General features: G+C 38.0%; 2 protein-coding genes across 2 annotated transcripts in view; one reads left to right on the top strand and one right to left on the bottom strand.

Annotated features, from left to right (window-relative positions):
* Positions 1 to 586: 586 nt before the first annotated feature.
* Positions 587 to 13,960, top strand: LOC127637678 (centrosomal AT-AC splicing factor-like). Its single transcript, XM_052118870.1, has 11 exons — positions 587 to 743; positions 2,351 to 2,514; positions 2,590 to 2,688; positions 3,271 to 3,337; positions 3,440 to 3,502; positions 3,685 to 3,746; positions 10,362 to 10,479; positions 10,565 to 10,595; positions 10,676 to 10,771; positions 13,601 to 13,733; positions 13,814 to 13,960. Exons 1-11 carry the CDS (start codon positions 627 to 629, stop codon positions 13,896 to 13,898), a joined length of 1,035 nt encoding a protein of 344 aa, XP_051974830.1. The 5' UTR covers positions 587 to 626; the 3' UTR covers positions 13,899 to 13,960.
* Positions 13,961 to 13,965: 5 nt separating this feature from the next.
* The window catches only part of LOC127637669 (rho guanine nucleotide exchange factor 12-like), a 104,293-nt gene continuing 90,544 nt past the window's right edge, over positions 13,966 to 27,714 (bottom strand). Inside the window, exons 27-39 of the mRNA XM_052118857.1 lie at positions 25,846 to 25,960; positions 25,135 to 25,235; positions 24,957 to 25,034; positions 24,054 to 24,129; positions 23,412 to 23,579; positions 23,092 to 23,179; positions 22,592 to 22,669; positions 22,413 to 22,504; positions 20,549 to 20,812; positions 19,305 to 19,556; positions 17,079 to 17,305; positions 16,857 to 16,932; positions 13,966 to 15,882 (exon numbers count right to left, since the gene is read on the bottom strand). Of these exons, the coding sequence (XP_051974817.1) occupies positions 15,872 to 15,882; positions 16,857 to 16,932; positions 17,079 to 17,305; positions 19,305 to 19,556; positions 20,549 to 20,812; positions 22,413 to 22,504; positions 22,592 to 22,669; positions 23,092 to 23,179; positions 23,412 to 23,579; positions 24,054 to 24,129; positions 24,957 to 25,034; positions 25,135 to 25,235; positions 25,846 to 25,960 (1,626 nt within the window). The 3' untranslated portion in view covers positions 13,966 to 15,871. The remainder of the gene's footprint in view (positions 15,883 to 16,856; positions 16,933 to 17,078; positions 17,306 to 19,304; positions 19,557 to 20,548; positions 20,813 to 22,412; positions 22,505 to 22,591; positions 22,670 to 23,091; positions 23,180 to 23,411; positions 23,580 to 24,053; positions 24,130 to 24,956; positions 25,035 to 25,134; positions 25,236 to 25,845; positions 25,961 to 27,714) is intronic.

Below are 27,714 nucleotides of genomic sequence, written 5' to 3'. Positions count from 1 at the left end.
AATCAACATTATGCAACAAATGCTGTCGATTAAGCTTCACTTGTATTGAACTCGGAAAATTCCTTGAACGCATTAAAATATCAGGGAATTTAAGAGTTAATGCATATATATTTCTTGTTATGCTCAGATTTAAACTATTTCATCAGCCAGTCAGATATTTTAATTTGTGCGCCCAAGACCTATAAAGTGACTTGCTTTTTCTATTCTGGAAGATTCATGGGAATTCATTGTTTAAAGTAAGTTAGGAACCCATTCAAAAGGGGTTGAATTAAGCAATCTCACTTTCAACTGCACCTGTTTTACAGATTCAAGCATTGTTGGAGCTGTGATCCAGTTTTGTCCCACATGAAATTGTCAGGCTGGACAACTATTCTTTTTCCTTTATGAACTTCACATAAGAACTTTTTGTTCTTTTGGAGTTTTTCCAGAATGTTTTCATTGTGTAATCGTTTTCTTATCGTGGGTCTGTGTCCTTTATTTCTTATTTTCCCTTGTAAATAAAATGCATCAAACGATTACTGTAGCTCTTCATCCCAACCACAAGCGGGCAGTGTAACTGTGTTTACTGAAATATCACGCGCGAAAAGCCCCTGCAGTCGCCATGTAAACAAAACCAAAGTAGCCAAATGGGTGCATTTTACTGTTCAATCTGCAGGAAAACGGATTTTTCTGGAAAAGGACACATCTATGGAAAAAGCCACCAGAGTAAGCTTAAAATCGTTATCGTCAAATTCATGGAGAAGGTAAGTGTCCTAACTAGATAGCGGCAGATTTAGCCAAATTCACATTATTTGGACACTTAAAATGTAATGAATGATTACAGAAAATAATATGCTAAACCTGTCATTATTTACTTGTCATGGAAGTGTTTATACTGAATTTAAAGATTTTATTTCTTCACATTCCAGTAGGTAAGAAGTTTACATACACTGTTAGTATTTGGTAGCATTGCTTTTATATTGTTTAACTTGGGTTAAATGTTTTGGGTAGTCTTCCCCAAGCTTCTCACAATAAGTTTCTGGAATTTTGGCCCATTCTTTAGACAGAACTGGTGTAACTGAGTCAGGTTTGTAGGCCTCCTTACTCGCACATGCTTTTTCAGTTCTGCCCACAAATTTTGATTGAGGTCAGGGCTTTGTGATGGCCACTCCAATACCTTGACTTTGTTGTCCTTAAGCCATTTTGCCACAACTTTGGCGGTATGCATGGGGTCACTGTCCATTTGGAAGACCCATTGCCACCCCCACGCTTCACGGTTGGGATGGAGTTCTTTGCCTTGCAAGCCTCACCCTTTTTCCTCCAAACATAACGATGGTTATTATGGCCAAACAGTTACATTTTTGTTTCATCAGACCAGAGGACATTTCTCCAAAAAGATCTTTGTCCCCATGTGCACCTGCTCAATTTAATATGGCTTTTTATGGCAGTTTTGGAGCATTGGCTTCTTCCTCGCTGAGCAGCCTTTCAGATTATGTCGATATAGGACTAATTTTACTGTGGATATAGATACTTGTCTACCTGTTTCCTCCAGCATCTTCACAAGGTCCTTTGCTGTTGTTCTGGGATTGATTTGCACTTTTCACTCCAAACTACGTTCATCTCTAGGAGACAGAATGTGTCTCCTTCCTGAGCGGTATGATGGCTGCGTGGTCCCATGGTGTTTATACTTGCGTACTATTGTTTGTACAGATGAACGTGGTACCTTCAGGCATTTGGAAATTGCTTCTGATGAACCAGACTTGTGTAGGTCCACAAAATGTTTTCTGTGGTCTTGGCTGATTTCTTTTGATTTTCCCATGATGTCAAGCAAAAAGTCACTGAGTTTGATGGTAGGTCTTAAAATACATCAACAGGTACACCTAACTAATTCAATACACCTATCAGAAGCTAAAGGTTTGACATAATTTTCTGGAATTTTCCAAGCTGCTTAAAGGCACAGTTAACTTTGTGTATGTAAATTTCTGAACCACTGGATTTGTGATATAGTCAATTAAATGTGAATCAATCTGTCTGAAAACAATTGTTGGAAATATTACTTGTGTCATGCACAAAGTAGACATCCGAAAGGACTTTACAAAACTATAGTTTGCTAATATTAAATCTGTGGAGTGGTTAAAAAAAAAAAAAAAACTGGCATAAGGGAAAGTTAGCACTCCTGTTAATCGGCCAAGCAAATACCGTTATCGGCTAGTGCCGATAATCGCAAAATAGCCGAAGATCAGCCGATTAATCAGCCTATCACTAGTATGATGCATGTTATCGAATACCATACAGTTTACAGGGGTCAACAATAGAGCTTGTGGACAGATAGCTACAAACACGCATATAATATACTTTAATGTTATTGCAGGTCAAAGAAGCGCGGCGGACCATCAAAAATCCACAGGTAGAGAAATACAGTCCCAATCATGATGATAAACTCTGGTGTTATTGTTGCGGGCTGGAGGTGCAAAAACATGTTACTGACAGTAACATCACTGTGCTGCACGGAGGACTGCTTGAGCACATGAGCACGTAAGACCAGACCACACATGAGAAGAAAACGCATACAGAGTTTGCCGTGAACTCACTGAGCGCTTCTCATTTCAGGATAGAGCACCGGAAAAACACACACAAGTTCTGGTGGGAGAATAAAGGAGACCCCAAACTGAGAGACAAGTTCATCGTAACAAAGGAGGAAACTGATAGGTAGACTGCTTCATATTTGTGCAGAGCACAAAAAAAATATTTTTAGAATAATATTTCAGCTCTGTAGGTCCATACAATGCAAGTGAATGGTGACTAGAACTTTGAAGCTCCAAATACAACAAAGTTAGCATAAAAGTAATCCATAAGACTTCAGTGGTTTAATTAATGTCTTCTGAAGTGATCAATCAATTTTGGATGAAAACACCAAAATGTAACACTTTCACTATAAATCTTGAACTCCGCAGTCTACTTGGTGATCATGATTTCAAGCTCAATTACGCTTCCTATCTCTCTGCGCTTATGTCAAACACTAGCAAGTGTAACCAAGCTTGAAATCTTCATCTTGCCTTGAGACTACAATAGCAATTGGATTTATAGTGAAAAAGGAGTTACAGTTTGGTCTGTTCTTACCAAACATTTATTTAAGCACTTCAGAAGACCTTGATTTATCCACTAGAGACTTTTTAGAGCTTCAAAGTTTTTGTCACCATTGTATGGACCTACTGATCTGAGATATTCTTCTAAAAACCTTTTTGTGTTTTTTTTTTTTATATAAATGAAGAATGGATGTATTTTTTGTAGATTCAAGTCTGAGGTTACCAAGGCTCTAGAACAGTTTGAGGAAAACGGTGATGTGTTTATTAAAAAGGTAAAGATACAGTTTATTTTCTTTCAGTACCGCAAAAGTATTTTAAGCACAGAAGATTAAACGTGTTTAACCGTGATGGGCAATTGTTGTGTTTATCCTCAGCAAGCAGCAGTGATCCGCTCTCAGGTGCAGCACAGACTGGAGGTCCTGCAGGCATTATCAGAGGTTTGTGGTCCTGGGACGCTCCAATCGTATCCATATTTCAGTACTCATCCATTTGTTTTGTTTTTTATGAGAATATTAATTGGGAAATGTATATTGTATTTGTCAAAGTAATTCTCGTATTGGGTAAATGATGTTAAAAATACATGGGCCATTACTGTTGACTTTTCCTGAATCAAACTTAGCCTGATCCAGATTTGTTACAGCCTGCTGAACTGGGCCAGCACAACAATGAACACACAGCCAGGTAAAATACTTGTTAAAATAACTACATGTTTTATGTTTATGAGGGATGCTCTCCTTATTTACTGTTACGATACTCTTTAAAATATGCTAAGAGGCTGATTCAGTATACAGGATATTTTTGAACACAACTCGAGGGCAATGAAAATAATGGTTATGTTAGCTGAACTAATTAATCCAACAGATATGATTTCTGTCATTATTTCTTTATCAATTACATTATGAATAAAAATGACATAACGTTAAGTTTGTGTTTTGGTTGATACCTTTAGGCCGAAACGTACTCTACCCAAGTATGTGAACGCAGATGTTTCTAGCTCGCAAATGCAATTTCATGCATTGTTGCTTTAAAAAAATGTGTCTGACTGCAATTCATAACACAAAGCAAGTATGCTTTGCATTTTCAACATCGCCTCAAGGGCCGTCATAGCGGACACTCCTGGGCAAAAAATGGGCCAAACCCAAAATGGCAAAACATTTAGCTTTTAATGGTCTCCGCAACAAATCATAGAATAGAATAGAATCGAATCCTTAGAATAGAATCCTTTATTTTGGTCACACATTATACACACAGTTTTTTTGCATATATACATTGAAATTTATTTGTTTTCACATATCCCAGCTAAGCTGGGGTCAGAGTGCAGGGTCAGCCATGATACGGCGCCCCTGGAGCAGATAGGGTTAAGGGCCTTGCTCAAGGGCCCAACAGTGGCATCTTGTTGGTGCTGGGGCTTGAACCCCCGACCTTCTGGTCAGTAACCCTGAGCCTCAACCGCTGAGCCACCACTGCCACTGCCACTGTCATTGGTCAGGACATACAGTCCTGGTGCACTTCTATGCCTCCATTTGCTCATTAACTTTTGCTGTGGTGAACTGTTTGAGGGAAAAAGCTGGAAACATAATTCAAGATCTTAGAAAACAAGACTCTGAGAAGAACTATAACCAGAAGGATATCTAATGCAGATGTGGTGTTTAGAAGACGTGTTAATAAGCCATTACTGTCTCAGAAAAATATCAAAGACAGAATTAAGTTTTTGCCAGAATATGGAAAGGTTGATTCTGAGTGGTTCAGCAGAGTTGTGTGGAGTGACGCATCACAATTTTAGTTGCATGGTAATGCGCCAGAGAGGTGTCTTTGAAGGTCTGGTAAGAAATACAACAGTGAATGCATCTCTACCACAGTAAAGTGTGGAGGCGGTGTCATGGTGTGGGGAGTCTTTTCAGCTGCTGGAACTGGTGAGCTGCTTCGCTGTGAAAAGTCAATGAATGCTTGTGTACCACAGTTGAAAAGTTGTTTTCTAAAGCAGAATGATCAGATGTTATTTTTCAACACTGCAAAGACCACCAAGAAGTGGCTTGATACAAGTCCATCAGGCTCATGATTTGGCCTGGTCAGAGTCCAGATTTGAACCGTATAGAGAATATTTGGTCTCATCAACTGTTTGAAGCCATCAACATTTGAGTGGAACAACATTTTGTTTTTTTCTGTAAAAAGCTGTCCACAAGTTTACCCACAAGGCTTAAACATTTAAAGAACTCAAAGGGAGAAATATCTATTTATATTTCTAACAATATAATTATTGTGTTGTGTAAGTATGTGTCCATTTGATATGCAAAGTGTTGTTGTGTAAATATGTTGTTTACTGTAATTGGTATGTCTCGTCACTGTCATGACTGCTATGTTGCTCGGAACTGCACACAAGAATTTCACCTACTGTTGCACTTGTGTACGTGGTAGTGTGACAAAGTGATTTGATTTGAATCCCATACTAAGTTACTTTATTTGTTAAACATTTTTTATTTTTATTTTTTTGGTGGTTAAGACCATTAAAAGCTTAATATTTAGCCATTTTGGGCTTGGTCCGGGCCTGTCTTTTTTTTCTTTTTTTGCCCAGGAGCATATGTACAGTGTGTTCTCTTTTAAATCATCCACTGTAATGACTGAAAAACAGTTTGAAGATATTGATTAACCCTTATGCACTGTAGGTCATTTGACCGAAATAGTTTTTGTTTCTTCAATAAAACACTAGTTTTACGTAGTTACATATGTAACTGTGGTTCTGTGAATTCCGGATGACAGCCAGAGGCAGCGCCAGCTAGATGGGTTGAGAAAATATAACAACAAAGTCACGTTGTGACGTAGACAGAACAATAATATAATCTGCAGTAGCTTGGTACTCGGTCCCGGAATGCTTTCTCACACATTCCGAATGACAAAGGACTCTGGCGGTCATCCGGAATTCACAGAACCACAGTTACATACTTAACTAGCATTCAGTTTCATTCCTACTGACCGCCAGAGTCAGTGTTAAGCACTAATGGATGACACATACCAACACAGTCATGAGGAATGCCACCCACCTGAAGTCATCAAGGTTGCTCCAGAAGAACTGCAGAGCTCACACCATGAGAAGCATGTACCTTGTAGAACTGTGTAAATGTACATGGAGAAGTCCAGGTAGCAGCAGCACACAGATATCTGCCAACGCTTTATTGTTGTCCAACAAGTGTTGCAAAAAACTCAAGACCTTTGGAACAGTACAGTGAAATGGATCAATTCCCTTAAAGCTGTCGCGTTGAAGCAGCTCTGGCATTATCCACAGTAAAGACTACCGCTGGTTCACAATCTGCTAGAAGTGGGTTGTCCCCAGTGGCCAAAGCTGAATGCGAACCAGATCCAGACATCGCAAGAGAGTCCAGTGTAGTTCTGATAAAGGTTATGTACTGCACTGGAACCAAACAACACTTCGTCTCGTTCACTGTGAGACCCAACTTTTGAATGTGCTGTAACAATATCTTGCTGTTGCGTAGAGCATGCAGTTTTGTTGGGGAACGAAGCAACCAATTGTCCAAATAGGGCTGACTCCTTATGCCTTTGGACCAAAGAGGAGACAGGGCTACACTCATGCATCTTTTAAAAACACAGGCAGCCAGAGACAGACCAAATGGTAGAACTTTGAACTGGTAAACTTGATCCTGAAAGCTGAATCTCAGGAACTTCCTGTGGTGTGGTTTGGTGCAATAGGAACATGAAAGTAAGTGTCTTTTAAATCTACAAACCAGTCTCCTTTCATTATGGACCAAAGAATGTCTGCAGTGCGCAACATGCAGAAAGGAAGAGACTCTTAAAACCTCATCCGGTGAAACTACTATAGCTGCCACCGGTTGTTCAATTTCCGGAGCCCGCCCCACACCTATGGAGTCGGCCTCAGCCATTGAAGCTAGGGTACGGGTTGTCTTTGATCTCCTTTTAGGCACATTGTAACCTGTCAGAATGCTTAAACTCTGAAACAAAGTATTTACACTGTGGCATGGCAAATGCACTTGTATCTGATGTTTGCATGAAAAACACATTAGTCTGAATGGGTTGGACAGGTGACTTGTCCAGGCACAAACGTGACACCACCATCTGAAGCACTGTCAAAGTGTCATCTGCAGTGCACGGGCCTGTCCCGGGGGAATGAGTCGAACCCCTGCTCGAGTCACCTATAACAGACAGGCTGGAAAGAACTTCCTGAGAAGGAAGCTTTATAACCGCACAAACCAACTCCTCGTCATAAAAATGTGAATTGAAGGCACTCATGGAAAGAACATCCAAATCAATATTATGTGGAGGCTGGAAGTCACCCTCTTCCACTGGCATGTTCCCAGAGGACGTAGGTAACACTGGAGGATGGAGCGCTTGAAGACGTTTCATTTCTGCCATTTCTGATGAGAGATAGCAAATGCTCAGAATTTTCAGTTTGCGGAACAAATTTATTCTTCACCTACGGAGCACCAGCCGATAAGGCAACCGTTACCTTATCGTGGTCAGATACCAGCTACCGGATAGTACTGCGAAGCGCAGTGTATCTCCAGCACTAATAATCAGAAAATTAAATGATATACATAAGTTCTGTCCAGGCAAATGGTGAAGAGCACGGTGTCGGAGCTTGAGAGGGCAAGTCCTCGCTACTCTGGTAAGCTGCACTAAACAGCACGGAGAAACGACCTAACAGAGCGAGAAAGTGAAAGAGACTGAGTACCGAGCTACTGAGGATTATATTCTTGCTCCGTCTACATCACAACGTGACTTGTTATATTTTCTCAACCTATCTAGCTGGTGCTGCGATTATCCATTAGTGCTTAACACTGCTGCTGGCCGTCAGTAGGAATGAAACAGAATTGGTAATCTTTAACTAGTGGGTACAAAACTGGAGTTTATTTGATTATTGTAAGTGGTAGAAAAAAAAGTCACATTCGTCAACAAAATAAAACAATCAGACACAATGCTGAACACACACACCAAAATGAATTGGTATGAACATAACACATCTACAATCTGACTTTAATGATAATGTGGCATTATTGCAAAAACTGACAAATATAACCTTAAACCAAATAAAATGCTAAACTTTGACAAAAGTAGTCTTTGATAATGTTTAAATATATATCTAAATGTAGAACTTGTAGAAAATGTAGAAATCATCTCTTCAATCAAGTATGAATAGGTAGCTCTCTGTTGCCACTTAATGTTTATACTTGGAATTTCATCAGGTTTTCATATATTTTTAAAAATGAAAACCACAGTTTGATTTGAGACTTTAAGCTTTCAAAAGGTATATTATTTATGAGGATTGGGTCAGTATTTGAGAAAATATTAATAAAGTTCATGTTCAATGCCAAGTTCACAGTCACACAGTAAAATAAGGTCTAAATACCCCAAAAACCCACTCAAAATGCACAACTCTAGTCCTTTTACATGCTATGAAAGAGATGTAACAACTCTAACTTCAGTCAAGTAAAGAAATTACACCCTTAATGTGTCTGGTCACTTTTGACCAGGAACAACTGTAATGCGATTCAATAATGAACAAGGCATAAGGGTTAAGTAAGTCGACATACAGCCGTGGCCAAAAGTATTGGCAGTGACATACATTTTGTGTTTTGCAAAGTTTGCTGCTTCAGTATTTGTAGATAATTTTTTCACATGTTTCAATGGTATACTGGAAAACAATGATAAGCATTTCACAAGTTTGAAAGGTCAATATTTAAAGGTTTATTGGTCAATATTTACAGAGTTGACCCTTGTTCTTGATAACCTCTGGCATGCTGGATATCAGCTTCTGGGCTAAATCCTGACTGATGCGATCCATTCTTGCTTTATTAGTGATATAAGTTGATCACAATTTGTGGGCTTCTGCTTGTCCACTTGCCTTTTGAGGATTGACCACAGGTTCTCTATTGGATTAAGATCTGGGGAGTTGCCTGGCCTCGGATAAAAAATTTCAATGTAATGATCTGCAAGGCACTTCATTATCACTCTTGCCTTGTGACATGGTGCTCCATCATGCTGGAAAATGCACGGATCAAAATTATTCCTGGATCGTTGGGAGAAGTTGCTCTTGCAGGACGTTTTGATACCATTCTTTATTCATGGCAGTGTTTTTGGGCAGAATTGTGAGAGAGCCCACTCCCTTGGATGAAAAGCAACCCCACACATGGATGGTCTCAGGATGCTTCACTGTTGGCATGACACGGGATCTTTTCTTCTCAGGAATATCGATTTTCCAGATGTCCCAAACAGTCGGAAGGGGGCTTCATCAGAGAAAATAACTTTGCACCAGTCTTCTGCTGTCCAATCCTTGTACTTCCTGCAGAATTTCAGTCTGTCCTTGATGTTTTTCTTGGAGAGAAGTGGCTTCTTTGCTGCCCTTCTTGACACCAGGCCATTGTCCAAAAGTCTTCGCCTCACTGTGCGTGCAGAAACACTCACACCAACCTGCTGCCAATATTGAGCAAGTTCTGCACTGGTGGCGACACGATTCCGTAGCTGACTCCTCAGGAGGAGACGGTCCTGGTGCTTGCTGGACACTCTGGGACGTCCTGAAGCCTTCTTCACTGAGTTTGAACCTCTCTTCTTGAAGTTCTTGATGATCCGGTAAATGGTTCTTTCAGGTGCAATATTCGTTGTAGCCATTTTGATGCAAATCGATGATGGCCGCACTTCTTTCTTTAGAGGTAACCATTGCGAACAAGATCACTATGATTGGAAGCACTTATTCCCTCCTTCTATAGCAATCAGTCTGCTCTTATAATCCACCTGTGATTTCACCTGACTAGTATTCGTTCACACTTTCCCAGGTGCTGCTGATATGATTAGTGAAATGATGTTAGCTGGTAATTTTGTGCCAGGGCCAAAAAACTGTGAAATTTGGGTTTTTGTGATGGTACTTTTTTTTTCTTCTGGCCAATGAAGCTTTTTGCAATTTATTTAAAATGCATCTGATCATTCTGCACAATAATCTAGAAACAATGTGAATCAACACCACAACAACTGAAGCAGAAAACGATTGATGTCACTGCCAATACTTTTTGAAACGGCTGTATATTTATATTGACTTGCCTGAATTATAACATCTCGCCAGTGGAGTACCTTGGATCTTACAGGCTCCAGTGCAAAGCACCTATCAGGCCCCTTCTAACCTTCCCCCTTAATTGTTTTCGTGGTCCTCCTTGGTGGTCATTTTATGATCCCTCCCTTACAATATTACATATATTGTAATTTGCAATTTTTTTATCATTCTGGATCGAAAACGTTTTATGTGACTGTCTAAAGCATTCATTTATGTTTGAAAAGAAGTTCCCACAGTGGCACTTATGAAATGGGGGTGCTGTCAGAATCAAGCCATGACAATCTTGCATCACACAGTCAGTGGAATGAGTCCGGACTGGGCATAACTTTCATCGGTTACCAGGTAAACTCTGTTACTAATGCATACATGCAATAATTACTGATTGGATGATTTATTTTGATTGGCCATGTGCTTCCCTTATTTGCAGGACTCTTCCAGCAGTGGCAATGTCCATACTGGTGAGTAAAACTGATTTCGTATGGCTTTAGTCTTTGAGAAGATACTGACCAGAAGGACATTTGTGTTGTGTGTATTATAGGAGCGGTGCCACCGTGGCTACTGGAGGAGCCTGATGAGGGCTCAGGCAGCGGCCAGCAGGAAATGGGTCCCTCTCTTCAGGAGTTTCTCAAACACAGTATGTACTTCACTCTCATTATGACACTGTTTGGCTTTTTTGGTACAGAGGATAGGCTTTCAGTAAAACGGTATGTAATACTATGGCTATGAAAGCAATATTGCTTTACTACATACTGCCTACTTTTTTCCTTTTAAAATAGTATGTGAAACAGTATGCTTTATGCATCACTGTTTCAAACAGCACCATTGATCAAGTTTCCCTCCAAGTTGCGAAAAATCTTGAACACCTCAAAAGACAAATTTGCAAATATAGCAGCGTTTTCCATGTGTTCAAGAGAACAAAATTGTCACTTCCAGGGAAATTGGGAAATCATTCAGCCACATGACTTTTTGATGTGCATCTAGGAATGTATTTGTATGTGTTTTCATCATAGTGAAAAGCGCAAGTCCTCAGAATAAAAAATAAATAATCCATCAAGCATTTTTTTAATACATTTTTTGTGCATTTTGGAAACTTTATTCTTATAAAGGCAGTAACAATTAAATTTGACTTACTAATTGTCTGTTTTTGGGCTTTCACAAATAATTGTTATATCAATTGTCATATTTCTTAAAGTGCATGTGGCCTTCAGCTCAAGAAGCTATTTTTACTTATTAAATAATAAAATTGGTGTATGCAATTTCCTTTTAAGTCTTTAAAACCTATGTATGACATGAAAAATAATGTTTTAATTATCAAAATATTTCAAAATACTTAAAAGTATAATTGACCTAAAAGAGAGACCTATTTTAACTCATTTTTGGAACTTAAAAAAAATTATATATTTTTATTATACTATGCAATAGTAAAATATTTCTGTCCTAATTCTCCATGTTATTTTAAGGTTAAATCCGTGAGCCCTTTCTCATGAGGCAAATCCTTTTAAGATTTTGTGTCATTTGATCAGAAATGGAGCATGCGGCATTTCTGCGTCACTGTGTGCCATTTAAAACCATGTAGAACCCACTATGACCAAGAATTTTTGCTGTTAAACGATCGTTTAAAGTGAAGCTGGAGCACTTTGCATTCACTATCAAAATTATATTTGTTTGTTTATATTTATGTGTGAGTTTGTTGACCGCATGCGCATCAGAGCGCTTGAGAAGCACTTCATGCGTTCTTCCAGACAGAAGCTACTCTGGTTGACTTCTGCGGTGTGGCTCAGTGATGCTCTGAGTTCAGCAGAATTACACACAAATGCACTGTTGACAGCATTTATATATTCGCTGATTTCATTTATATATTCGCTTAAAATTGTCTTATTTTGGGCATTAAATTGTTATTGGAATTTGAAGTGCACAACAGTCGGTATAACTCAAATATCCACGATCAGACGATTATTTAATAATCGCGACAGGCCTAATTCTTATCGTGGTGTTTTCATCCAGCATTTTACGTCAATAACATGTGGACGAAACCTCTGCTGATCTCATTATGGTGGATATTTAATATAGCTTGTTAAAATAAGTGTTTTTTTTTTTTTTGTTTTTACATTTTATAAAAAATTCTGGATGCACCGATCCAATACCGATGTTTTTAAACGATACTGTGTGTTAGTCATGTTCTTTACTGTCAAGCTCCAAAAAGTACATAACAGAACAATTAAAAGACAATTAAAGTAGTTCATATGACTTGTGCATTTTATTCAAAGACACTTGAAGACGTGCAATAGCTCTGTGAATCACAAAAGGCTGTGTTTAATAAGTAAATATATAAAATGCACTCGCAGCTCCAGCGCATCAGTGAATGGCGCTGCTCTGTTTACACACACACACACGCTATTTTTAGCCTTCACGCTGTGCGCAATATTTATGCGCTACCCACGAAAAACATATATATATATATATATATAGAGATGTATATGCTCAAAAGTTCAGCTCATTTATATACATTTACAACGGCTCTGGAGATGCATTTTTATTTTTTACCAGAATTTGAATAAGCGAATTAAACTACTGTGAACTTAACAACAAACAGACACATACAGGACTCGCTGGACAGTTTAGAATGTCAAAAGAAAAGCGCGAGGGTTTAAAAGGTAAAGGTGCATGATTGAGATATATGACTATTATAATATATTATTATTTGTTTACAAATTATAATCATATTTAAGTTAAATGGGTTCTAAAAAATAACTGTGAATGGAAAAATAAAAACCTGACTTTTTGGTGCTCGGTTGTTTATTTTTTTAATTTTTGATTTTTTTTATTTAACCAGGAAGTCCCTTGAGATTTAAATCTCTTTTTCGAGGGAGACCTGGCCAAGAAAGCACACCGAACATGGTAAAAAAAAAAGTTAAAAGATCAATACAACAAAAACAGACATAAGACAAAAATAGGACATCATAATGAAAACAATGGACTACAATTACAGAATCCAGCTTATACATAGCAGTTGCACTCTTCAGTCATACACTTTTTTTTTTTTAATCAAAGATTTGAATTCACCCAAGGTAACAAGGTGATTTATATGTAATGTGGAGGGAATTCCATGACCAAGGTGCAAAATAAGAAAACGCTGTTTTACCCAAATTAGAGCAAATCCTGTGTACCCTGTAGAGTAGCGAGAATCATAACAGCTTTTGATAAGTGACAAAAGATTGCACAAATAAGGAAATAGTTTTCCCTGTATGGCTTTATAGACCATAAAAATATCAGTGATGCTGTCTCCTTAAGCTTAATCTAAAGCTAAAGCTTATTGCACATCATCATGGTAATATGCTATTCTAAAGATGAAATGTATTGGCATGAACTACATTATAATTTGAGATCAACATTTTAAGACTTTTCTGGCCCGTGTATTCGTTTCAGTCGTGCTATAAAGCATCTTTTTCTGTATCTTCCACAGAGGAACATGAGAAACTCCAGAAGCTTCCTCCTAACCGTGTGGGAGCAAACTTTAACCACAGCTCACACACTGATGCCAACTGGCTGCCATCGTTTGGAAGCGTGTGGAATAGTGGCAGGCGCTGGCAGTCTAAGTAAGATTTTTCTCCAAACTACTGCAAAAAAAATGGATAATTTTTTTTTTTTCTCTGTTACTGATACTTTTATTCCTCAGGCATCAGTTCAGAGAAGAGGAGGTCAAAACCAGGGGCAAGAGGAAGTGGGCAGATGCTAAGAAAGAAACAAAAAGGCCTCAGTAATGGAGATTTATGTGCTTAGATGGAGCTGACACATTAAGTTGCTTAATTCTTTGTGAACTACTGAAGTCAACTGTTTATGGCAAACTGTCATTTCCAGAAAATGACAAATGTTAGCATGTCCACAGTCAAGCATAGCATCTTCATTTATGGACAGTTGTGTCATGGAAAGTGTTTGTGTGTATATTGAATATCTCATATTGAGAAATACTTATAGGCCAATAATTAGCATACTTGGTGTTTAATTTAGCACCAGTTTTGATCATTAAATACAAATACTCGTAATGTTTTCATTTCAGCCGGTCTTAAGGCTTACAAAGTATTTATTTGGACAAGACATTAAATACACCATTTGTGTTTCCAGTTTATTGAATATATCTACTACAAATGAAGTTGTGTATTTTTCTTTTTGGTCATAAATCTAAAACAAAGTATCTTCCCGCTCTCCTCAAAGATATATGTGATAAAACGAAGACACAATGTGCAATATCATCTTTGAACAATACATCAAAGTTTAATAGAATCTCATCTATTCAGAGCTATTCATGTTCTCAACGGAAAGCCAAGAACATATTAATAATGCTCCATAATAATATAATAAAATACCTCAAACATCTAGACAGATAATAAAAATACAGATTACATTAATATTAAAAGGATTACATTTTTCTTCTTTTTAGTAGTTTCTGTTAAAATAATACATGACTGAATGCTTTAGAAAGCAAAAGAAGAAAAAATCAAACAAAATCCAGTCTCTGTAAGAGATGCAGTGTTGGTCATAATTGTACAATACATTACATTTAAAATGGACCATCAAGGGTCTTTATCTAGTTCCTGCATTGAAGCTTCTTTCTATTTACCTTCATTCTCAAACCACAAGACAGGTCGGCTCGAGCCCAACCCCATGACATAAGGAAAGTTCCGGTTTACTCACGGCCATAAGCCAGAGAAAACTCTTTCAGTAGCTTCATTAAACAGAATGTGGTTTATTAATTGAGGAATGAGTAGCGCAACAATCCACAGCCCTTTCTCAGACTCCTTATGATGTCACGGTATTAGATGCTAGCGTCACGCGCCTTCGTTGCCAGACAGCATTTTACTCCGCGTCATATCTTAGAGCAGCAAGATACCAAAAGTATCAGCCAAGCCTCTGGGCTCTCCTCTAAGAGAAACATGATTTTAAGAACGCTCATGATGATTAAGTTAATATTCTCTGTACATCGACTTGCAGCGCTCTAGAGTTACAGGACTTCAATCAAAACATTTTCGACACCACTCGCTGTCTCTAAATATTTCAATCGCACGTACTACATACCATTTTGAAAATATGTTTGAACATTCTGCTCTGCCATCCTTATAAAGCAAACATGCTGTGGATGATCCTTCTAATTCACTTGAGACAAGGTTAGGTCAAATATCTGTGACGATAGCTCAATAAAACTTCTTGTGACACTCATGCTGTATTTTCACTGGCTAACATTGACTCTAATCTCATCCAGTCAGAATAAGCAGGCAGTGCCGCACATCCCTGTTTGCATGTAGAATCTTAATACCACCAGTAAGTAGAATGGATATCTTGGAGCAGACATTTGCAGATTCACGCCAATGTTTTTTGTTTCATCCAATGTTCAAGAAAAATCTGGTTTATTTGGCTACTAGGAGTCTTTCTCAAGGAATGATGCATGTGCTTGAGTGAGAGGCAGTGACGTTTGCTTACATGGCCATCGCTGTCAGAGTACCATGATTTGATCTGCTGGTATGCAGATGGACAGCGATTTGGAGAGTGACTTGATCCGTCCTGTATTGTGAGTGTGCGAATGGAAACTCAAGATCTCCTGTCCATTCTGTCTCTGCACGGCTGCTGTGCAGCATCATCGTATAAGGACTTTGCTAGAGCAGGCTGTTGAACAGAATTATCAGTGTCTCTGTGTCTTCTCTGGTCTGAATAAACAGATGAGAGAGAGAGCCCCACGTCACTAACTTTCATCTGAAAGAGAGAGACAGACAGTTATTTTCTGAAATGAGTGATGCTTACCCATGCCAATTTCAGCACCACAATGCTAGGGTGTATTGAATGGTTTTGAAGCACGTTGTTATGGAATTGATAAGGTATTCTGTGTGGTTGCAATGCAGTTGCTGCGGTGTTCAGGAAGGTTTCTTACTTGCAAAAGAGCTCACACCCAAGTCTGTAGATATGGCTTGGGTCCCTCTTTCAATGCAAGTCTATGGGATTTTTGCCATTTTATCATCTGTCAGGTAATAAACGTAACTCCTTTTCATCATTTACTCACCCTCATGAAAACCCAGATTTGTATGATTTAAAAAAAAAAAAAAAAAACAGATGACTGAACTTTGAAGCTCCAAAAATCATATAAAAGCAGCACAAAAGTATTCCATAAGACTCCAGTAGTTTAATTCACGTCTTCAGAAGTGATATGTTAGATGTGGGTGAGAAACAGATCAATATTTTAATCCTTTTTTACTATAAATTCTCCTCCCTGCCCAGAAGGTGGCGATATGCTTGAAGAATTAAAAATTGCAAAGAAGAATGTGAAAGTGGAGATTTATATTATAAAAAGGACTAAAATATTGACCTGCTTCTCACCCACACTGATCTTATTACTTCTAAAAATATTAATTAAAACCACTAGAGTCTTATAGATTACTTTTATGCAAACTTTATGTGCTTTTTGGACCTTCAAAGTTCTGGTCACCATTCACTTGCATTGTATGGACCTACAGAGCTGAGATATTCCTCTAAAAATCTATATTTGTGTTCTGCAGAACAAAGAAATTCATACACATCTGGGATGAGAACTGTAAATGATGAGAGAATTTTTATTTTTGGTGAAACATCCATTTATACCCAAGTATAAGCAATAATTACTGTGAGGTTTGCCTCAGCAAGCACAACTAGTGAACCTTCATTGTTTGTGTAACAGCAAAATATACTAAACCTACCTTTGTTTTCCTCTGTGTCTGTAGCTTTTTCCTCTGATAGCCTTTGGCATAGTTGATTATACTTGATCTCTATATCCTGAAAATACAGAATGGAGTATAACAGCGACCCCTAGGTGTGAATTAAAAACTTTTCCACCACCTAGATTATCAGTCTCTCCAAAATCAACTATGGTTTGAAATCTAACTTGTAAATTGTACAGTAGCTGCATCAGTTTCTGTTACCTTCAGGTGTTGCAGGTTGACCTGTAGTAGACGTATGTGAGTCATGATCTGTCTGTTGAGGTTTGGTCCTGCACTGCTCTGGGACGAGGAAGAGAGGAGCTTCTTCAAGTCAATACCTGAGTCTCTACCAGCCACTGGCTCCAAGCTGCTGCCCATAACATCATCATCTGTGCTGCTCTCACCAGAGCCTCCGTACCCCTCCAGCACCATATAACTGCCTGCTGAGACTGAGAGAGAAAGAGTTAGATGATAGGATTTCCTATTACGTCATATATATGACGTTAACCTCTGTGTGTGTGTGTGTGTGTGATATATATATATATATATATATATATATATATATATATATATATATATATATATAAAACGTGTTCCCTCTACTTTTTCTTTTTGATAGGGAGAGGCGGAGTTTAGACTGCCTTTTTATCTAGCTGTCAGTGCAGCCACGGGTCAGATCGACAGTGACTACTAGCCAAATTAACCCATGTTGCCATGTATAATTTTATCACACGAGCCAAAAGGATTTGTAGCGGCGATGCCTCGTTCAGCATCGTCATCTACCCCTAAAAAGTGTAAAACATGAAATGTATGAAGTTAGCTATCCTCAGTTTGGCTTTGCGGTGGCTGGGACACTATAGCTCTTGCTCTCTGCCCTCATTTTGGTTGAGTGTTCCACATCTGTCTATTATGTAGTTTTACAAAAGTCATAAAAAGTGATAAAGTAATGAAAAGTCCTTAAAGTAAAATAAAGAAACTTTATTTTTTTCTATCTATCTATCTATCTATCTATCTATCTATCTATCTATCTATCTATCTATCTATGCATCCATCTCTCTCTCTCTCTCTCTCTCTTCTTAATATTAATATTATATATATATATATATATAAATGATAAAAGGTTAGGGATAGATAGTCATTATACCTCCACAAATATGTTCATGATTGGAGAGAATTGGGGGCCCAGGTTCCAAAAGGTTGAGAACCCCTTGCCTATTGGTACCTAAACCGTTAAAGGTGCACAAATGTAATTTTTGTTTCTGTTTCTAGGCCTTTATAGTGACACCTATTGGTGTGGATCCAGCATCACAAATGTTCATGGTTTTTGATGCCATTGTAGAACTACTTTATTTGCAGGTGTAGTTGTGAGCCCATTATTAATTACTATATTTTACAACAGAAAGTGTCTGACAATAGGGGTGTTACTAAAATAAAGTGGTTAGTATCAAAGTCCCTTTCACTGCAAGTTTGTTCACTCGGCGGCCATCTTTGGAACACTCCAAAACAAGTGACATACAAGTTACAGCTTCTATTTACTTTAATGAGGAAAGACCAAAATCTCTAAAATGATTGGTCAAGATTACAATCAAAGAACATATTTAAAATCAGCAGTCGAATCTGAAAACAGTGGTATCATAAATTGAGCTGGTTTAGCTCAGATCACGCTAAAGAAATGCTGGTTCATCTAATCAGCATGCGCGTTCTCGAGTTGACTGACAGGCGATGTCTGTATCTAAAAGGTGATTTTTGGTGGTATTTCCTTTTCTAAAATTCATTTTAATACCAGTGGTCCATCTCTGCTAAACTGTATCTGGTAGTATTCATCAGGTCATGTGATTTAAACATAGTGGGTTCTGTCAGTGGGGACCAATCTTATTTAGAAATTCTAAGCCAATTCTGATACAACTAGATTTATAGTAAATAAGGATATAATATTGATCTGTTTCACACCCACATCTATTATAACGCTGCTGAAAACATGTATTTAACCACTGGAACCGTATGGATTACTTTTATGATGCCTTTATGTGCTTTTTGGAGCTTCAAAGTTTTGTTCACCATTCACTTGCATTGTATGGTCCTACATGAGATATTCTTCTAAAACTCTTCATAAGTCATACACATCTGGGATGGCCTGAGAGCAAATACATGATGAGAGAATATTCATCTTTGGCTGAACTATTCCTTTAAATAAAAAGAAAAGAAAATCCCACATTTTCAATTTATTGTCAATATAAACCGCACTGTATTTGTACTATTCATTTCTTTAGAATTATTTTATTTTTTTAAACTTTGTGCACCTTTAAATCAGACATTTACTTTTTCCACCATTTCGTAAAATACTGTTAATACTATTAAAAAATATTTTCAATGTGAATTATTGAGATTAAGCTATTATAAAGTCACAGAAACAATCTAGCTTCTCCTCTACAAGAAAAAAACACACACCACAATCTTCAGGTGTCTCAAAGAAGCCTGTGTCTCCAGAAGGCAGTTCCTGTGTGTTCCCTCCTCTGGTCTCGCCTCTTTCTGACCTCTCAGTGCCATTCTCAATGGAGGACCCACTCACAGTGCTGTCCTGTGTCCCCTGCTGGAAGGTCGTCCTCTGCACATGCTCTTGATGCTCTTCTCTCTCAGTGTCTCTGTCTGTGTCCTCCTGACTAGACACATGGTTGATCAGGAGCTGTCTCAGTGCTGCCACTAATCAACACATAAAAGGGTGAGAAATAAATGGATCAGCAAAGTTAGAATAAATCTCAAACCCTGTTTACACCTGGTATTAACTTCTGTTTCAGGTTATCCTGTCATAAGTAGACAGCGCTAACTTTCATTGAGTGCGTTTACATGGACACCAGAAAACAGCGTGTTGCGAAATGTGGCTTATTGAGAGAAAGCTGGGTTCCTGTTTACATGTACTGTATAAGCAGTGTACTCTTAACTCGTGCATACATGCGGCTTGGTGAGAAAGCAGCGTTCTCCATAGCAACGTAATATCTCTGCGACGCTTGTGTAAATAACAAACACGGCATCTGAGAAAGACTTTGCTATTTTACACTCTGTTGCTTCGCTTTATTTACATATATTCCAAAGTTGTTGCGGTGTATGTTTCCTTAACTTTCTGTCGCGACCTGCTAGTTTATTGCGTATGTGCTTTCCATACTGAACTCCCGGAAATGTTGAAGTCTTTTTGCTTTGTTTACTTCTTGTTTGGCTCCATCCGATGACGTGTCACCTCGGTCTGTTCACGCACATGCGCACTCTTCAAAAACCTGAGAGAATGCCGCTTATGTGTTTACAAGGCCAGATGAGCCGCGCTCTTCAGTAAAAACCTAAGTGTGTTAAACCACTTTCTCTTAATCCTTTTAATGGCATAAGGATACCCACAATCTCATTTACATGGCGTTTCAGAACACAGCTTTCTGCAAAAACCCTGAAATGAATAGTTTTCTTAAGTGCATGTAAACAGGGTCATTGATGTTGAGATATCTGTTGCAGGGCTCCTTGTTCTACTTCTATATTATTCTCATTGCAAAAGCAATGTTTGGAAATCAATTATGTAGATTATGTATTTATAAGCAGAAGATATAAAATAACCATCTTAAGACAATTTTGTTTTTGTAAAACATCTAATGTGCCGCAGACTTTTGCAGAGTACTGTATGTCATGGTTTCATGGTGATGTTTTGCACTCACATGTTCTGAGAGCTTCATCCGCTCTCAGCGGCTGGAGCTCAAAGGCTTCGGCCTCGTCCTCATCTATGGCGATGCCCTGCCTCGAGCGCTGCTTCAGGAATGTCAGTCTCTCAGTCAGATCAGCCACTAAGAATGCTTCATCATCTTCACCCCGATCCTGTAGTGAGCTTTTATTCTCCTCCTCTTCCTCATCTGATTTGGTCTCAAATGGGTTGGTGCTAATTGGTGGGGTTTGCATGACCTCGGTGTCGTCTTTCTCTAGGCCTATACAAAGAAAATATACAACAACAAAAATTGCCTTCAGACGTAATCACTATATGCACAAAGTTTGTGGCATGAAATTTTGTTTGGGGGACTTAGTAGCGAGTAAATTAGATAGAGATTCGAGTTATGCTTGTAAAATAATAATTAGTATATATTACTTTTGGATAAACAGAAGTCTACACACACACGGTCCACAAATTCTTTGGTGTTGACTGTTCAACTGTCCATGGAGACTGTTCTGCCCTTATTTGAACAAGCTGCCACGTAATTACTGGACAGTCTATTAATACAGTACCAATTATTTCAGGTTTACCCATCTCTAAATGTCCCACATAAAAACTAGGGCTGTCGATTGAATGCATTCATTTAATGTGATTAATTATATAAAAAAATAACACTCAAAAAAGTAACAATTCATCATGTCCCCAGACTGAAATAAGGGTTAGTTCACCCAAAAATATATTTTTTTCTTCAAAGTTTTAAAAGTTCTTTCCACCATTCACTTGAATTGAAATTGAAAATCTGTGATGGCATGAGGGTTAAAAAGAGAATTAACATTTTTGGGTGAACTATCCCTTTAATACCATCAGAGCAATTAAATCTTAAAGTACCACCTGTTTTCAGCAGGGGGCAGTAAGCAAAACTCCAGCTGTATAGGCAAAGCGCAGCTGAACAGGCAAAAAAACACACTTAGGCTTGCTTGATACTAACACCAGCTCAAGATGAGGGTGCATTCTTGCGTTCACACAGCTGCACAGAAAGACATGCTTCTCTAAGTTTTAAACTATTTTTATCTTGACACAGTGACCTAACGACAAAACACAACCATAGTGAGGTGCTGCAAAAGCAATGGTCTGACTCATGTATACACTGACGCATCCTTAGACAAGCCCTTAAAATACATACCATGTCTAGGACAGATTGATGAATTCAATTGCTAAATGTATTGCTGTGGACTGTAGGCCAAAGAAAGGCCTATCTTCAATAAAAAATGGTAAATGGTCTACACTTGTATAGCGTAGACCATGTTCCACAAAGCGCATTACAGTGTGTCTCATTTACCCATTCTCTCCCATCGATGACAGCAGAGCCTGCCATTGGGAGCAAATTGGGGTTCAGTGTCTTGCCCAAGGACACTTTGGCATGTGGAGTCATGTGGGCCAGGAACTAAACCGCTAACCCTGCGATTAGTGGCCGACCCACTCTACCACCTTATTGATTATGTATATAAACTATACATTGCTTTCCAAAGCCACTTTTTGTATAGTCTTATTCATTCTTTACTTATCTACCACAATAATATAATGCATTTTTAATCTGAATTATTATATTTAAAATATATATCATGTTTATAATTATTTAAATATAAATATTCATAATTAGTCAAATATTATATATTGAACTTTTTTTTATTTGAGGTTTCCCCCAAGAACATATTTACAGTATTAATCAGCATATCATGTCATTTATTTGTTTAAACATTTTTAATCAATTGACAGCCCTAATAAAAACAAAACTGTGATTTGATTGCTTTACATGCCGATCATATCAATCTAAATGGGCAGGTCTTGGCCGGAATAATTTTTAAAGGATCATTTACCTGGTGACTGAATGCTCCCTAAGGAAATGGGCTCAGAGTCTTTAAGCTTCTGAACACCAGAGTTCATCAACTCAACCTCTTCACGTTCCCCACTGTGAAAACATGTCGCAAATTATCAGGTCAGTAAAACAGAGCGCCTTGAAAATTCACTCATGAATGATGAGGGGCCTTAAACTTACTCAGTCTGTGGTAATGGAATGATGTTGTGTAGTTTGGTCTTCATGCAGTCTGCTCTTTGTGTAATTAGACACTGCCACCTAGTGATGGGAAAATCAATCAAAATTCAAAAATGCATTGGGTTTTTAAGAGGCTTTTAAGGCTTTTTGCATCCTAAACCCTTTATGATCATTCAGGTCCAAAACATCAAATCCTGATGTAATAAATCAAATAAAGTGCTTATAATATACACCGATCAGCCACAACAAATAAAACCACCTGCCTAATAGCCACATAGTGGAACTGCCAAAACAGTTCCAACCCGCATCTCAGAATAGCATGGTGAGAAGAACAGCATCTCGGAATGCTATTCTGTGATGCAGGTTGGTGTGGTTTTGGCGACACGAGTGGGACCTACACAATATTAGGCAGGTGGTTTTAATGTTGTGGCTCATCGGTGTATATTAAAGCACTCTAAAATGGCAGATAAAAGAGTATCATGGGTAAAAAGTGCAGCACTCACGTCCTCTGCTCAGATACAGTCTGGGCCATTAACTCGTAGATATGGGCTCCATTATCAGACATAGAGATCACAAAGAATGACCTGTTGTCTGTAAAAGATTCAACACAATAAAGTTAGTTCAACTACACTCTTAAATATGCTAGCCGATGCGTTAGTTTCATGAAAAAGTCATAAATCACCTTTTAATTCTTTTGACTCAAGTGTAAATGATTTTAGGTAAGTGCTAATATTTCACAAATAGTTTTACCTAATGTACTTTTGACCAAATCACATCATCTTTACACAGCTGTTTGAGTGTCTTCAAATGCAGCGCTGCTTACCGGTGGCGACTGAGCGCACCATCACTGTGCTAAGTTTGATGATGGGGCTGAAGATGTGTTTGGTCTCTGCGGTTCCAGCCAGATTCTTACTGTGACATTTTAAGATCAACTTCTCATCCTGCCGCTGAAGTAGCACCAAGATATCCTCCAGCAGCAGTGTGTACAGCTCTGAACACACACACATTAGTCATTTCATTTAGATTTTACAGCAAAGGTGCCATATTATTAAATTTTGTAGGAATATTTTTGTCTGAATAAATGTCATAATTCTGTTTTTCATAACCATTTTCCATCCTCACGCCGAGCCTTACAATTAAACAGGTTTTGCTCTAGAACCTTTAAGAATTTTATATGAATGACCTCTGATATAATTGGCTAACCTCTAAATATGTGTAATGAGCACTAATGACTCCAGCAAGTTGCTGAATAATGAAAAGGCGCTGATGTGTAAATATGGGCATTCATATGTTCTTGTGCTTATGGTTGCAATGTCAATACCATGATGAATGAATGAAGCTTCCATAAATGGTCATAGTAGAACAAATTCTTTAATTTCATGTTTCCCATGATACATCCCCTTTAAAGACAGAACTTTTAAATTGGGTTTGATCAGTTATGAATTCTGTGACAAGGCACACCCACCAATAGTTTTGTCTTTGTTGACTTTCCAGGATAAGGGTCCTTCATGCACCATTTTCCTCTTAGTCAAGTCCAAATTCTAGATGGAAAGTAAAAAATATATATGTTTTGTTAATAACAATAGCTCACAGACAGACCAATTCATGTCAAGAGTGAATATTCACAGCAAACAAGACTTTGAATTGAAACAATGCATTCCTCTGGACCTATTTACACATCAGGGCCAAAATTCAGAAACATTCATTATGAAAACAGAATGAGTAATTTTTTCTCCATCTGCCGAAACAACTCACCAATAAGACTTCTAACATACCCATATCAAAATTTATATGACATAATCACTATCACTGAATTCGAGTGAAATTTGAATTAAAATAAAGTGAGTGATATTTGAATTATTACATTATTACACTCATTTACAAAGGTTCTCAATAGTCATTTTGAAACAGAAGTATGAAATCGTGACCACTCATGTGAGATGAAGAGTTCAGTCATATCAGTAACCTTATAAAAGCTCTTTTATTCTACACGGAGAGGGTCCCCTCATGGGAGCAGCCATGTTAGTGTCACATGAGCAGCTGAACACTACTCTCTTGATCTCAGTAACTGCCCTGTTATTGGACACTTTCATTCATGGATTAAATTAACCCTGGCTGACCTCGCATAGTGAATTTCTACAATGACATTAGTAACTGAAAACTACTGTGTTTGACTAATGCAGCATCCAGTCCACTAGGTGTCAGTGCAAGCCAATGTGTCACTTCGACATTCTTCAGTGTACCTTTAAGCATGCCAAATCTATATAGTCAGATGGGCATTAAAAAATGTGTTTTGCTCTTAGTGTGAATAAGCCTTTATATGTCTGCAATATTTAGTTTTTAAAGTACACAAAATGTGAGGACTGACCTTAAACTCAGAGATCATGGGATTCTCGCTCTGCTTCAGTGAGGACAGGTCCAGTCGTCTCTGGTAGTCTTCTAACCTCTGAGGGTGGTGGAGAAACAGGTATCAGTCTAGGATGCTTTGGTTTCATGACTGATCTTTCAATCTGACATGAGGTCAGTTATTCACAGTTTTTACTCACCTGTTTGTTCTCTGCTTCTTTCACCTCCTGGTTGACGTGAGTGAGGATTTTTCTGCAGCACTCGCCAGCCTGTTTCACTTTACTTCTCTCCTCTGGGTCCTCTGCAGTCACAACACATGACCATTAGTCAAATATTTCAATAACAACATATAACATTACTGTGTAATTAAACCTGTTGGAATTATTGCATAATCACCATATCACTATGTGATCTAATTTAATCTGAGACAAAACGAAGTTTACCTAAAAGTTTGCACCAACGAGGTGTTACAATCCACTGAAACAAACTCAAAAACACCTTCGTTTTGGCCAGAGTTTGTTTGAAATGATGTCACATGCTCTTTTTAGGTGTCTCAGAGTGAGAAATCTGGCTCATATATTAATGCTTTAATGAAACTCTGTTAAGTTTAGAAGCCTAACACAAAGGCAACTATATGACAACATTGATAAACCATCTAAAAAAAGGACAGGTGAATAATGTGGACATGGCCATTTGGCAGATTTGCAAATTCTTTCAAATTCATTACAATAATATTTATAATATTTATACTTCTGAAGGTGTGTTTTTAAGGTAACACTAAACAACAACAAAAAGACACTATAATTGATAAACAATTCTTTGAATGACAATTAATCAGTAAACAAAGCTAAATGATGGTGACATCACTAAATTAATATATTTAGTATAATTTAATAAAGTGGGTGCCGAACCTGTGTATTTGGCGATGTTCTCCAGCAGAAGAGGATACTTTGTGAGTCTCTGTGTCTCCACAGGAATAATGTCCTTCAGCTGCAGCCTGCGGCAATTTCGGTTGCTCTCCGCCTCCTGCAATACAAACACTTCTATATTAAAACTTCATTTGTTCTGTATTTCAGGCATGTACAATTTATTTGGGTGTACCTCTAGTTTCTCATTCCTTGGGTAATGGCATCATACGTATATAAGCAATGTGCTGTTCTAGTCCCAGAGAAAATATCTACGTTTGCGGTCTGGGACAAAGAGCTTCAATTGGATAATGGACTGGCATGGGGTAGGGTTTGGGGCCAATTTTTCTTTTAATCTCTTACATAACTCCCTGAAAACGCTTTCATATTGAAGTTTCCAAGGATCCCACAATAGAACTGTTGACAGACCATGATGCATATATTTTGGGGCTGCACCATCATGTCTGTATTTTGGTCCAGTTTGGCCTCAGCTTTATCTGATGCTCTGGGCCACAAAAATATTCCATCACCTTCTCTGTTCTTATTAATGATGGATCTTTGTTGCAGCTCTTGGTCACACATCACAAATTGCTTCTTGCTACACTCACAGCAGCCAAAAAATCCTTTAGGCATGGCCCACACCTACTGTGCCCTTTCACAAGACTATCAATCAATCAATTAACATTTATTTATAAAGCACATTTAAACACAACATTAGTTGTTCCAAAGTGCTGTACAATTGAGAAAATGAAACAATAATAAAGAGGAAATATATCAAGTATAAAAACAATAAAATACCACATATACATAAGAATCACAATCAATAAACATCCATCATTTAAACATTTTCAAAAGCTATAGAATAAATATATGATTTAAGGGAAGATTTTAAAATAGACCTCAAGTGATAGAGGAGACTATTCCAAAGTTTGGGTCCGGCCACAGAAAAGGCCCAATCACCCTTGGATATACATTGACAACAGGGGGACAGACAAAAATAACTGATTGTAAGATCTGAGTGCTCTGGTTGGGAGCAAGGGTTGAGAAGGTCAGAAATATATTTTGGTGCAAGACCAAACAATGCATTATAAACAAAAAGAAGGAATTTAAAATCAACCCTGAACTTAACATGAAGCCAGTGAAGAGATGCTAATATGGGGGAAATATGATCCTTCTTTTTTGACCCTGTTTAAAAGCTGGCTGCTGCATTTTGAACAATTTGTAATCAAGATAAAGCAGATTGAGAAAGGCCAAAGTACAGTAAATTACAATAGTCCAGCTATGATGTAATAAGAGGGTGGATCACAATTTCCAGATCTTTACTAGAAAGGAAATGTTTTAGCTTTGCAATAGATCAGAGATGAAAGAAGCTTCCCTTAATAACATCAATAATCTGTTTATCAAAAATAATTTATTCCATGATTCTTAACTTTCTTTTGTACATTGGAAGAAAGTGGACTTAACTGGGCTTTCAAGACAGGAGAGGAAGACATGGGACAGCCTAAAATCAACACTTCTGTTTTACCTTCATTTAACTGCAATAAATTATTCACTATCCAACATTTAATGTCTTCAAGGCACATTAGCAGATTCTCAAATGGGCAGTTAGTGTCTGGTATAACTGGGAGTCATCAGCACAGCAGTGATAAGCGATATAATATTTCTGAAAAATGTAACACAGTGGAAGCATATAAATGGTAAACAATTACAGACATAAAATGGATCCAGCTGATGAAAAGGGAAAAAGTGCCTAAATTTACAGAAAAGGTCCTATCTTTCAGATAAGAAGCAAACCACTTCAGGCCAGACCCTGGATGCAAACCATACACTCAAGGCGTTTGCGAAGGAAATTGTGGTCAATAGTGTCAAACGCAG

Source organism: Xyrauchen texanus, chromosome 4 (assembly GCF_025860055.1).
Source record: "Xyrauchen texanus isolate HMW12.3.18 chromosome 4, RBS_HiC_50CHRs, whole genome shotgun sequence".
In the NCBI taxonomy this organism is placed as follows: Eukaryota; Metazoa; Chordata; class Actinopteri; order Cypriniformes; family Catostomidae; genus Xyrauchen; species Xyrauchen texanus.
This window is presented reverse-complemented; position numbering and strand designations above follow the sequence as displayed.